At 45.2% G+C, this 12,195-nt stretch overlaps 1 protein-coding gene across 1 annotated transcript in view; it reads left to right on the top strand.

Annotated features, from left to right (window-relative positions):
• The window catches only part of LOC137346567 (protein spinster homolog 3-like), a 164,443-nt gene that overhangs the window by 84,664 nt on the left and 67,584 nt on the right, over positions 1 to 12,195 (top strand). Inside the window, exons 7-8 of the mRNA XM_068010080.1 lie at positions 9,054 to 9,197; positions 10,673 to 10,862. Of these exons, the coding sequence (XP_067866181.1) occupies positions 9,054 to 9,197; positions 10,673 to 10,862 (334 nt within the window). The remainder of the gene's footprint in view (positions 1 to 9,053; positions 9,198 to 10,672; positions 10,863 to 12,195) is intronic.

Genomic DNA, 12,195 nt, shown 5'->3' with positions numbered 1-12,195 from the left:
CCAGAGCCCAAAGCAGAGTCCGAGGAGATAGGGAGAGAGATTGGGCCTGTTAAAGGAAGCATCGACTAGAGAGTCTGACCTCACCTTGTACAGTGCAGGGAGATTCTGGCTATAGTTTTAGGGTGAATATCAGTGGGTTATAGGATCATCACTAGTTACAGGTAGGATACCGGAGTGTTACCAACGTTGAGTTGTATTACTGTCAATGATGAGGGGAATCTGAGTTAACTGTTAGTTATCAGTGTAATTTTAGTGAATTACCATTAGGCACTCGTGGAATCAAAGTTCCTCCCACCTCTCGATTTCCCTCTGAGTCACACCCCTACCTTCAGATTCCTCCCCTCGGTCGCCCCTCCCCGTTTCCCCTGTTCCCTTCCCCCGGTCTCTCACATTGGTCTTCCCTGCCTTCTCCGCAGGCTCTTCCCCCTCCACCCCCACCCCAGTCTCCCCTCTCCACCCTCAGTGTCCCCTCTTCCACCCACCTCGGTCTCATCCCTTCCACCCTACCCCCAGCCTCCCCTCTACCCCCACTCCTCAGTCTTTCAACTGCACCACCAGCCCCCTACCCTCCAATCTCCCCTCTTCCCCACCATGCTATCCTCAGTCGCTCCTCTCCTCCCTGGGTTTCACCCCTCCAGTCTCAATCTCCCTGATTTCCCCGCCCCCTCCCTCAGTCTCAGCCTCCTCATCAACCCTCGGTCTCCCCCTCCCCCACCCTCATTCTCCCTCAGCATTTTCTCAAAACTATGCAGGGGACAGGCTTACTGTACACATGTAATGGTCCATTTAAGAGGCATGCGCAGCAGCACAGCAATCTAAAAGGGACCGTGCAGTGCAACAAAGAGGCTGTGCACAGCAAAGGGAAATTAGAGCGAACATTTGCCGTCCCTCTTCCCCACCTCCTACTTCTGTCTCCCCTCCTCCCTCCCCACCTCAGTCTCCCCTCTTCCCCTTTCCTCAGTCTCCCCTCTACCCGCACCCTCTATTTGCCTGTCTTCTGCTCACGGGAGGCCTCCCGGTTCTTGGAACTTGTTGCACAACACCTACTGGTGCAAAACCACGAAGAAAAATACTCCATGACACCGAACCCCAGCTTTATAAGGTAAATGCAATAACGTTTGAAGAAGTCAAATGTCATATGATCAGACCTCCAGGAATGCCTTCGTCCAGAGTTGGCAACCCTACATCGGGCTTACTATCAAAGAAAGATGAAAATCTACTCTCACCTTTGGTAAAGTTGTGTCCAGCAGAGGGCACATGTTAACTGTAATTTGTAAACTCAAAACTTCCACTTTGCATCTTCTGCTCAACACACTTAATTTTTACTCCCATTTTAATCCTCTTGCTATTCATCTTCCTCATTTATAGACTGACTCTATCATGAATGTCTGATGGATGATGAGTAGGGTCATCAAGGCTCCATTCCTCCAGAGGACGCCCACCACGGTCATCCAGAGAAATGGGACAGCGCACTGAGCAGACTGCCTCCACCTCAGCTGCTAATGTCGGGGTAGTGCCTACACGTAGTGATAGAAAAAGAAAATTGAAACAGTTTTGAGCATGAGGGTGGCACGGATGATGTACATATTGTGAGACTAGAAAAGATTTTTCAATACATAGTTATTTCATTTAAAATTTGATCCACTCTCATTAATCTGGTTTCAGGTGGATACAAAGATGTTCTTTGGAGGCCTAAGGCAGGAATGTATTGATCTTTGTAAAGCATCTCAGAAAATCTCTAGTGTCCATTTCTCGTTGGAATTTGAGCCTTCAGCTGTTTTCCTATTGGTTATTAACTTTTTCCACAACTGTCATGCCTCACTTTTGTTTTCTGCAGTCATAACTTAACGCCGCCTGCAGTGGTGTGTAGTCATATTCATCGTAGCCCATTGATGATTTCAGATGCCAATCACATGGAAGTGCAGCAACTAACTTCTAAATTGCAGCGATGAATAAGACCTCAGGCAAAAGGGAATTTCTATGGGGAATGGTTATGTTTCTCCTCCCAACATTCCTTGATGATGTGGCTTATTGTTGGCTAAAACGTGTATAAATGAGGTTCTCCCTGATGCCCGTTGCATGTCTCTCCATGACCCTCATATCGATGATGGCACTGTTGTCATTGTTATCCTTCTCCTCACCCTCTTCATAGTCATTCTCATCTGAGGATGACTGATGTTCTTCCTCTTCCTCCGCCTGTTGAATGTTGCCGCGAATAATTGCAAAGTTGTGCAAGGCACAACAGAGAGCAGTTATTTGTGACACCCTCTGTGGCGCGGACGTAAGAGCCCCTCCAGACCAGTCAAGGTAGCAGAAGCACATTTCAGCATGCCAATGATGTGTTCAATATTGGCTCTGGTGGATGCGTGAGCAGCATTGTACCTCTCTTCAGCAGCGCTTTGGGGATGACGTAATGGTGTCATCAACCATGTTCAAACCTTGTCACCCTGGATCCATCCGTCCACTTCAGCTGGTTCCACGAAAACTGCTGGCAGCTGGGAGTTCCTCCAAATGTATGAGTCATGACAGCTCCCTGGGAAATGTCTGCAAACATAAATTATTCTTCTCCTGCGGTGGCAAACCAGTTGAACATTTAAAGAGTGGAAGCCTTTGTGACTCACAAATGCAACAGGCTGATCCCAGGGAGGTCTAATGGCCACATGAGTACAGTCGATCACCCGTTGCACTCTAGGGAAGCGAGCGATGGCGCTGAAGGCCGCAGACCTTGCTGCCTGGCTGTCCTCGTCTACAAGTAAGTAGATGAAATCATTGGCTAGTCGAGAAAGGCCATTGGTCATCTCTTTGATGCACCTTTGGGTTGCAGACTGCGAGGTGCCACATATGTCGCCTGTTGATGCCTAGAAGGAGCCGCTAGTAAAAAATTGAGTGTAACAGTCACCTTGAGGGATTCCCACCGATGCCAGCCAACTGCAGGTCATGCCGCAGGATCCTACAAATTTCTGTGACCATTTCTGTGACCTCCTTAGGTGTCTCTGGCATTGCCTTTCTGACATTTCTAGGTAATTTGTCCTTGTTCTGAGGATGCGATGACGTGCCATGCTTGACTGCAATAAGTCCGTTCTTAGATATTAACATTCGAAGCATCCTTACCTTCCTCTGCCTGTTGCTGGTGCTCAGGCATCATGAGTCTAGGGAAAAGCACTCTCCTTAGTCTCTCCCTTTGCTCTTCTTCCCCGGACAAATTCGGTGTATGAGACCCAATATTGCTGTGGCTTTTCTGAACACTAAATAAGCAGAGCATGGCGATTCAGCCCTCCGTTGCCAGTGAGCTGAAACATCGAGAAAATGATCAGTTCCCTTATATTTGCCTTCAACTTGCTGCCAGGTAGAAGACACACCCACTATCATTTGCCTCCTCCCACTCTCCTTGCTATTCTTGAATGGCCACGTGGTTTCCATTATCATTGGAGAAAATGGTGTGCGTGAAATTCAGGGCAAGTCTCCTCGCCTTCCAAACTCCACCTGCAAACGTCCAGCTTGAACCCTTGACCCACCTAGTGTTACCATTACCCTTCCGTCTGTTACCATTGAGCCTCCCCCCACCCCCCCCCATTACCATGCACAGTGTAATCATCAGTGTACTCATGCCATCCCCGCCCCTGTTCCTACTCCCTTTACTATCGACATGCGGACTCGAACCCTTGATCCTCCTCACATTGAACTGATCATCTTCCCCCTATAGAATTCATTTGTCCTATTAACTGTGACCGTTCCTCTGCTAGACAGTACCCCCAATTTGTCCCACAAATCCCAAAGTTGACAGCATTCATCCCTCCCTTTAGGTCCTTGCCAAATATCTTTGCATTGTAATGCTATAATTCACCCACCTCCCCCACAGCCGACAACGTACATCTTCAGCATCAATAGCAACCATCCAACACCCTGAACGCTCCACTCCACCCTCCCCGCTCCTCCATGCACCCGATCAGCCCCACCCTTTCCTCCCTGAGTACCCTGCCCTGATCCTCCATGTAGACCACCCTATGCCTTCGCTATCATCCCCTGAGAAGATTCACCCTTGCTGGTGCCGAGCCTGGAGGCAAATATCCATTCCAATGCTGGCGTTAGTTTAGCGGATGAGGTAAAGAGAGAACAGCATAGACCTGAGATTCAACTGCACAAATCTGATTGCTGCAGGCCAGGGTGAAACAATCGTGAACCAGGTGGCGCGGGAATAACATTCACTTAAACTGGCAGGTAGGACTGAATTGTACCCATGTGTAGAGTCATGAGTATTCATGTTATTTAAATGAGTACAAAGCTGCAATCCACCACCGTGCTGGGGGAACGCCGTAAACCTGCCGCCAATTTAATTTCTCTAAAATATCCTGCCATCCGGAATTTGAAAAAACACCTCCCACCTAATTATATCGCCCCGCACGCCACCAAATCCACTTTTGCACAGCCCATAAAATTCCACCCTATATGCCTGTTTGTAAAGCCCAGGATCTCCTATGTCTCTTTAACAACTTTCTCAGCCTGTCCTGCCACAATCAATGATTTGTGCACGTATACCCCCAGGTGCCTCAGCTCCTGTTCCCACTTTTGGCATTGTATCCTTTTATTTTATGTTGCTTCTCCTCATTCTTTCTACCAAAATGTATCACTTCATACTTCTGTGCATTAAATTTCATCTGCCACATGTCTGCCCATTCCACCAGCCCGTCTATGTCCTCTTGAATTCTATAACAATCCTCTTCACAGTTCACAATACTTCCAAGTTTTATTTGATCTGGAAAGTTTGAAACTGTGCCCTGCACACCAAAGTCTAGATCATTTATATATATCAAGAAAAGCAGTGGTCTGAGTACCGACCCCTGGGGAACACCACTATATATCATCCTCTACTTTGAAATACTCTCTGTTTCCGGTCATTCAGCCAACTTCGAATCCATCCTACCACTGTCCTTTTTAATCCTTGGGTTTCAACTTTGCTGACAAGACTGTTATGTGGCACTTTATCAAACATCTTTTGGAAGTCCATGTACACCACATCATACACATTACCCTCATCATCCCTCTCAGTTATTTTATCAAAAAAACTCAATCAAATTAGTTCAACATGATTTGCTTTTAACAAATCTGTGCTGTCTTTCTTTAGTTAATCCACATTTGTCCAAATGACTGTTAATTTTGTCCTGAATTATCATTTCCAAAAATTTTCCCACCACTGAGGTTAAACTGACTGTCCTGTAGTTGCTGGGCTTCTCCTTACCCTCTTTTTTGAACAAGGGTGTAACATTTGCAATTCTCCAGTTCTCTGGTACCCCCCACCCCCCCCACCCCAGTATTTAAGAAGGATTGGAAGATTATGGCCAGTGCCTCCGCAATTGTGGGATCTTTGTGTGAAGGAATCACAGGTCCAACCAGGATTGGCCTGCTGCTTTGGGTTTGAGACTTGGTACAGAATAACAACCTCACACAAACTCTGGCAATTTATAAACTCCTCAGCGACCAATACTCGATGTCTAAGGACTGGAATTTCACAATGTTACCCGGAGACAAGAAACATGCTGGTTTCTGAGTGATATGGTATTTCTTTCTGGGTAATGGTATGGCAGACTGCTGGGTAACATCACCATTATTTCCCTTTGAATTGTAAAGCTTAAAAAGCTAGCATTTGATTTGAAAAACGAAAGCAGCAATCAAAGCATTAATCAAGCAGAAGTACAGAAAAAGAGACTTGCATTTTTTGATGGCTTTTATGACCTCAGAATTCCTATAAAAACAAAAGAAATCGGAGCAGCAGTAGACAATTTGACCCCTCGACACTGCTGTGCCATTCAAAGCCATCATCGCTGATCTTCTGCCTCAACTCCATCTTCCTACTCACTCCCTATATCCCTTGATTCCCTGAGAGATCAAAAATCTATCTCTCCCAGTCTTGACTATACGCAAAGATGGAGCATCCACAACCCTCTGGGATAGACTGTTCCAAAGTTTCACAACCCTGTGAGTGAAGAAATTTCTCCTCATCTCAGTCCTAAACAATTAACCCCTTATCCTGAGACTTTGCCCTATGTTCAAGATTCCCCATCCGGAAGAAACAACCTCTCAGTGTCTACCCTGTCAAGCACCTTCAGAATCTTGTATGTTTCAATGAGATCACCTAATTCTTCTAAGCTCCAATTAACTCAGCCTTTCATCTTAGGACAACCCTCTCATCTCAGGAACCAATCTAGTGAACCTTGTTCTTGTACTCCAATCCCCTTGCAATAAAGGCCAATAAAGCCTTCCTAATTGCTTGCGATACCTGCATGCTAACTTTCTGTGTTTTTCACACGAGTACACCCAACTCTCTCTGAACATCGACATTTAGAAGTTCCACACCTTTTAAAAAATATTCTGCTTTTCCTTTATTACTAAAGTGAATAACCTCACACTTCCTCACATTGCACTCCATCTACCACCTTGTTGCCCACTCACTTAACCTGTCTATATCTCTGTGGCCTTCTCACAGCTTACATTCCCACTTTGCTTTGTATCACCAGCAAACTTGGATGCGTTATCCTCAGTTTCTTCGTCTAAGAAATTAATATGGATTGAGGGTTCAACACTGATCTTTGCAGTACTCCATTAGTTACAGCCTGCTAACTTGAAAATGCCCATTCTCCTTCCTGTCTGCTTACCAAACCGCCATCCATGCTAATATATGACCCCAAAGTCCTAAAGTGCTTTACAGTCAATGAAGTTCTTAGGAAATGTAATTACTGCTGTAATTGCTGTAGTGTAGATGCAGTAAAATGATTTTGATAGTGTAGAACAGAAGAATCTGTTTCCAGTGGCCGGAGTGTTGGTAACCAGGGGTCACATATTTAAGATAATGACAAAAGAACCATAGAGGAGATGAGAACTTTTTTAATGCAGCGAGCTGAGAATGATCTGGATGAAATGCACTGCCTGAAAGGGTGGTGGAAGAATTTCAATACTAGCTTTCAATAGGGAATTAGATAAATACTTGAAGGGGAAACATTCTCAGGGCTATGGGGAAAGAACAGTGGAGTGGGACTAAACGACAGTCAGCATCATCTCTGCTGCTGCCTCAACCAGTCTGCTGCAGAAATCCTCATCCATGCTATATAAATCACAAGTTGTTGTTGTTAATAATTGCTTCTGAGTAAGTGTCAGGGGTTTATAAGACAATTCTCAACAACAGCAGTTGGCCTCTAATTGACCTCAAAATTTGTGGCCTGTAGGGGACAACCTGCTTAAACACAACTGCAACTTAGCAGTAGAATAATAGATGGTGCCCCACCCTCATCCATGTGAAACACTCTATCCATGAACATTATAAGCAATGCCACTGGACATCTGGAAAAAATATTTAAAACTATATAGCTCAGTGAACAACTGGACCCCCAATTCCTGTTACTGTGGCGGGAGACCAGCAGAGACCCCTCACCCTCCCCTGCCTGGTTGTGTCAGGTCACTGCTGCTTCAGGCAGTTTCCGATTTATTCTGTAACGGAGTGGATCCTCCAGCCAATCCTTAGGAGGCAAATGTTATCAGGGAGTGGAGCTAGGATCGGAGACCTCAGACCCCAGAACTTTCCGCTCCACTGGGACTTGGTATATCCGCGATGACGGGACACTTGGTCAATCTCGATACCAATCTGCATTGTGGGACACCCAGTGTATTATGGTACATGGATTGAGTCAAAGTACACAGGTTGAGTTACACGAGTTGAGTTGAAGTGCATGAGTCGAAGTACACCGATTAATTCAAGGTACACAATTTGAGTTGAAGTGCATGAGTTGAGGAGTTGAGTTGAGGTACAAGGTTTGAGTCAAAGTATGTGGGTTGAGCCAAGGTACATGGCTTGAATTGCGGTTTACAGGTTGAGTTGAACTGCATACGTTGAGTCGAGGTACACGGGTTGAGTCAAGGTACACGGGTTGAGTCAAGGTACACAGGTGGGTTGAGGTACACAGGTGAGTTGAGGTACACAGGTTGAGTTGAACTGCATAAGTTGAGACGAGGTACATGGGTTGTGTTGAAGTACATGGGTTGAGTCAAGGTACACTGGTGAGTTGAGGTACACAGGTTGAGTTGAACTGCATAAGTTGAGTCGAGGTACATGGGTTGAGTTGAGGTACATGGGTTGAGTTGAGGTATGCAGGTTGATTTGAGGTACACCAGCCTCCAGATGGTTGAAAGTTGGCCTGTTAGATGGTGAAGGGGGGAGGGGCGCTGTGCAAGATATGGTAATGGGACCGGGGGTGGAATCAAAGTGGAGGGAGCAATATACAGAGGGGAATCCAGAAGTAGGAAGAACTTTGATTCCACCAGTAACTAATGGTAACTCATTAAAATTACACTGATAATGAGTAGTAAACTAGTAGTAGTAAACTGGTAACACTCAGATTCACCTCATCACTGACAGTAATACAATAACTCACTGATAGTCTATATGTAACTGATAGTAACAGGTGTAACACTCTGATATCCTACCTGTAACCAGTAGTGACCCTACAACCTTCTGATATTTACCCTGAAACGATAGCCAAAATCTCTCTGCATTGGGCAAGTTGATGTTAGACTCTCCAGTCGATGCCACCTTTAAAAGGCCCAATCTCTCTCCCTGTATCTCCTTGGACTCTGCTTTGGGTTCTGTTTCTGTGTGAAGGTGATGATTCTGAACTGGGAACCTCGGTCCAAACTGATCTGTACTTGGACTTCATGTCAAAGCCAGTGGTACAGGGAGGCCTGGGCAACAAACCCCTCCCACCATTAATGGGGGTGTCAAAGTTTCTGGCCAAATGGGGCAGCCACTTGATCTCACGTCTGCTTGCCCCAGGCATGCAGATGAGGTGTCTACACATTGACTTTGACACTGGAGGACACCAATGGGCCTGGTCTGGGTATAAGTGGCAGGATTGTGACCTGTGGAGTTTCTGTGCTTGTTGGGCCTGTGAATGGTCAAAGAGAATGTCTAACGTTTACCTTGCTTGGCGGGTGGGAAGTGGCCTGATTTAAATGTCATCGATACCTCTCAATAAAGCCAATTAAATCTTTCCAATCTGGGCTTTCAGCTGGAGTTTCATGTTGTCGTCGTTTGGCACAGCAGCCGTCACGTTCACAACTGGTGCCCTGGGATTCTGGGCACCCCTCTTCCTGCTCCGTGCACAGGCTACACATGGGTCCCCACAGCATACTGCCAACAACTCTCAGGACAGGTAAGGCTGGCCACCAGTTCTCATTAAATTCACCATGACCAGGTGATAATGTAATGGTTATCTTCCTTGACTAGTAATCAAGAGGCCTGGATTAAAAACCCAACTCATTTACTAATGTTCTTTTGGGAAGGAAACCTGCCGTCTTTACCCAGTCTGGCTACATGTAACTCCAGTCCCATACCAATGTGGTTGATTCTTAACTGTCCTCTGAAGTGGACTAGTAAACCACTCGATGTATCAATCTGCAGTGGTTCACGAAGAAGACCCAATTAAAAAAAGAGCAATTAAAGCTCAGCAATAAATGCCAGCTATGCCAGAGCTGCCCATTCCAAATGTGAAGGTCAATCAAGCTCCCTGAGCCACTTGATTTCCTAGCCGGCTGCCTCAAATGCTAAGGACCCTCAGGACCACGACAATATTGGTGACGGTACTTGTCAAATGAGTGACAACCACCCCAATGGAGGTTGTGTTAAAGAGCGATGGCAGAGCTGGCCCTCTCACCCTATCCTTCTCTCCCTCTTTTCCATTTATTATCTGTCTCTAGTTACCATGGTTTTTGATAAATCTGAGAGGTTTACTAGGTTAGAGGGCAGTTAACTACGTTGTTGTGGGACTGGAGTTATATTTAAGTAAGGACAGCAGGTTTCCTTCCTTAGGGACACTGATGAACCACTTGGGTTTTTACGACAATCTCGAAAGGTTCCTGTCACTCTTAAATTTTTTATTCCAGATTTTTAAAAAATGAATTCAAATTCTCAAACTGCCATGGTGGGATTTGAACTCTGTTTTAGGATTATTGATCCAGGCATCTAGTGATAACCATTAAACCACTTTACCCCATTTCTTTGATGCCACAAACCTTCACAAGCTCATGCTCAGCCTTTATTTAAAAATTAATTGGAGGTTGACCTGCTCACTTTGAAGTTGGTCCATTCTCCTAATGGCTGTGCAATGTGTCCAGATAATGGTCTAGGATTTCTGGATTGGGGTATCTCATGATGAGTTTAATTTGTCTAACAACGCCAGTCCGGCAATTTCTTGAAACTCACGGGCAGGATGACGGCGAGGTCCTGTTTTCATGAGGCTAACAGAGGAGCAGAGTGACACAAATTGTGATTTGCAACTCACAGTAAATCTCTTCCTCGCCACAAATTGCTGGGTTATTTTTACACATCAAGAATGATGGGGCACCTTTAACTCACCATTATTTTGGCAGCAAGTTCTAGGCCAATATTATTATTTGCAGCTTAGGGGAGGAAAACTGAAGCAGAATAAAGAGTCATTCCTTAAAATGTTGCAGATACAGTGCAGGTAATGGACAGCAGGGATCTGATGCTGTATCCACAGTACACCCTGAACATTAATTGGCAGGCTGGATGGAATGATGTTTTGTTGGCCTGTGCTGCTGATAATCTGGTGCATTCCTTGCTCGTTGCAGTTACTACACATTCCACTCTCACTTCTGCTTTGTACAGTTTAATATTCGGAGCCATAACCTGCGTGACAGGAATCATCGGAATTGGGATTGGGGCAGTGACTTCAAAATACTTTAAGAAGAAGAACCCTCGAGCTGATCCTCTAATTTGTGCAGTCGGCATGTTGAGCTCTGCCCCTTGCCTGTTCCTCATTATCGTGCTAGCCAAACACAGCATTGCAATGGCGTATGTAAGTACTGATATCATTTTACAGTAATCTGAGTTAGTCCTGATATTGCCCTACAGTACTCTGAGTTAGTCCTAATATTAATTTAGAGCTTTAGAGATACAGCACTGAAACAGGCCCTTCGGCCCACCGAGTCTGTGCTGACCATCAACCACCCATTTATACTAATCCTACACTAATCCCATATTCCTACCACATCCCCACCTGTCCCTATATTTCCCTACCACCTACCTATACTAGGGGCAATTTATAATGGCCAATTTACCTACCAACCTGCAAGTCTTTTGGCTTGTGGGAGGAAACCGGAGCACCCGGAGGAAACCCACGCAGACACAGGGAGAACTTGCAAACTCCACACAGGCAGTGCCCAGAATTGAACCCGGGTGCTAACCACTGCGCCACTGTGCCGCCCTCCTGATATCACCATTACAGTACTCTGAGTTAGTCCTGATATTAGTCCTGATATCACCCTAAATTGCTCTGAGTTAGTCCTGATATTAGTCCTGATATCACCCTACAGTACTTTGAGTTAGTCCTGATATTAGTCCTGATATCACCCTACAGTACTTTGAGTTAGTCCTGATATTAGTCCTGATATCACCCTAAAGTGCTCTGAGTTAGTCCTGATATTAGTCCTGATATTACCCGACAGTACTCTGAGTTAGTCCTGATATCACCCTACAGTACTTTGAGTTAGTCCTGATATTAGTCCTGATATCACCCTAAAGTGCTCTGAGTTAGTCCTGATATTAGTCCTGATATTACCCTACAGTGCTCTGAGTTAGTCCTGATATTAGTCCTGATATTACCCGACAGTACTCTGAGTTAGTCCCGATATTAGTACTGATATTACCCTACAGTACTCTGAGTTAGTCCTGATATTAGTCCTGATATTACCCGACAGTACTCTGAGTTAGTCCTGATATTAGTCCTGATATTACCCTACAGTGCTCTGAGTTAGTCCTGATATTAGTCCTGATATCACCCTAAAGTGCTCTGAGTTAGTCCTGATATTAGTCCTGATATTACCCTACAGTGCTCTGAGTTAGTCCTGATATTAGTCCTGATATCACCCTAAAGTGCTCTGATTTAGTCCTGATATTAGTCCTGATATTACCCTACAGTGCTCTGAGTTAGTCCTGATATTAGTCCTGATATCACCCTAAAGTGCTCTGAGTTAGTCCTGATATTAGTCCTGATATTACCCTACAGTGCTCTGAGTTAGTCCTGATATTAGTCCTGATATTAGCCTACTCCACTACAGTAATATTCTCAACAACTTGCATCTACATAGTACCTTTGACATAGACAAACATCCCAGATGCTGCTCCGATAT

The sequence above is a fragment of the Heterodontus francisci genome, chromosome 30 (genome assembly GCF_036365525.1).
Source record: "Heterodontus francisci isolate sHetFra1 chromosome 30, sHetFra1.hap1, whole genome shotgun sequence".
NCBI lineage: Eukaryota > Metazoa > Chordata > Chondrichthyes > Heterodontiformes > Heterodontidae > Heterodontus > Heterodontus francisci.
The sequence above is the reverse complement of the archived record's forward strand: the minus strand, read 5'-3'. Positions and strand labels throughout refer to the sequence as shown.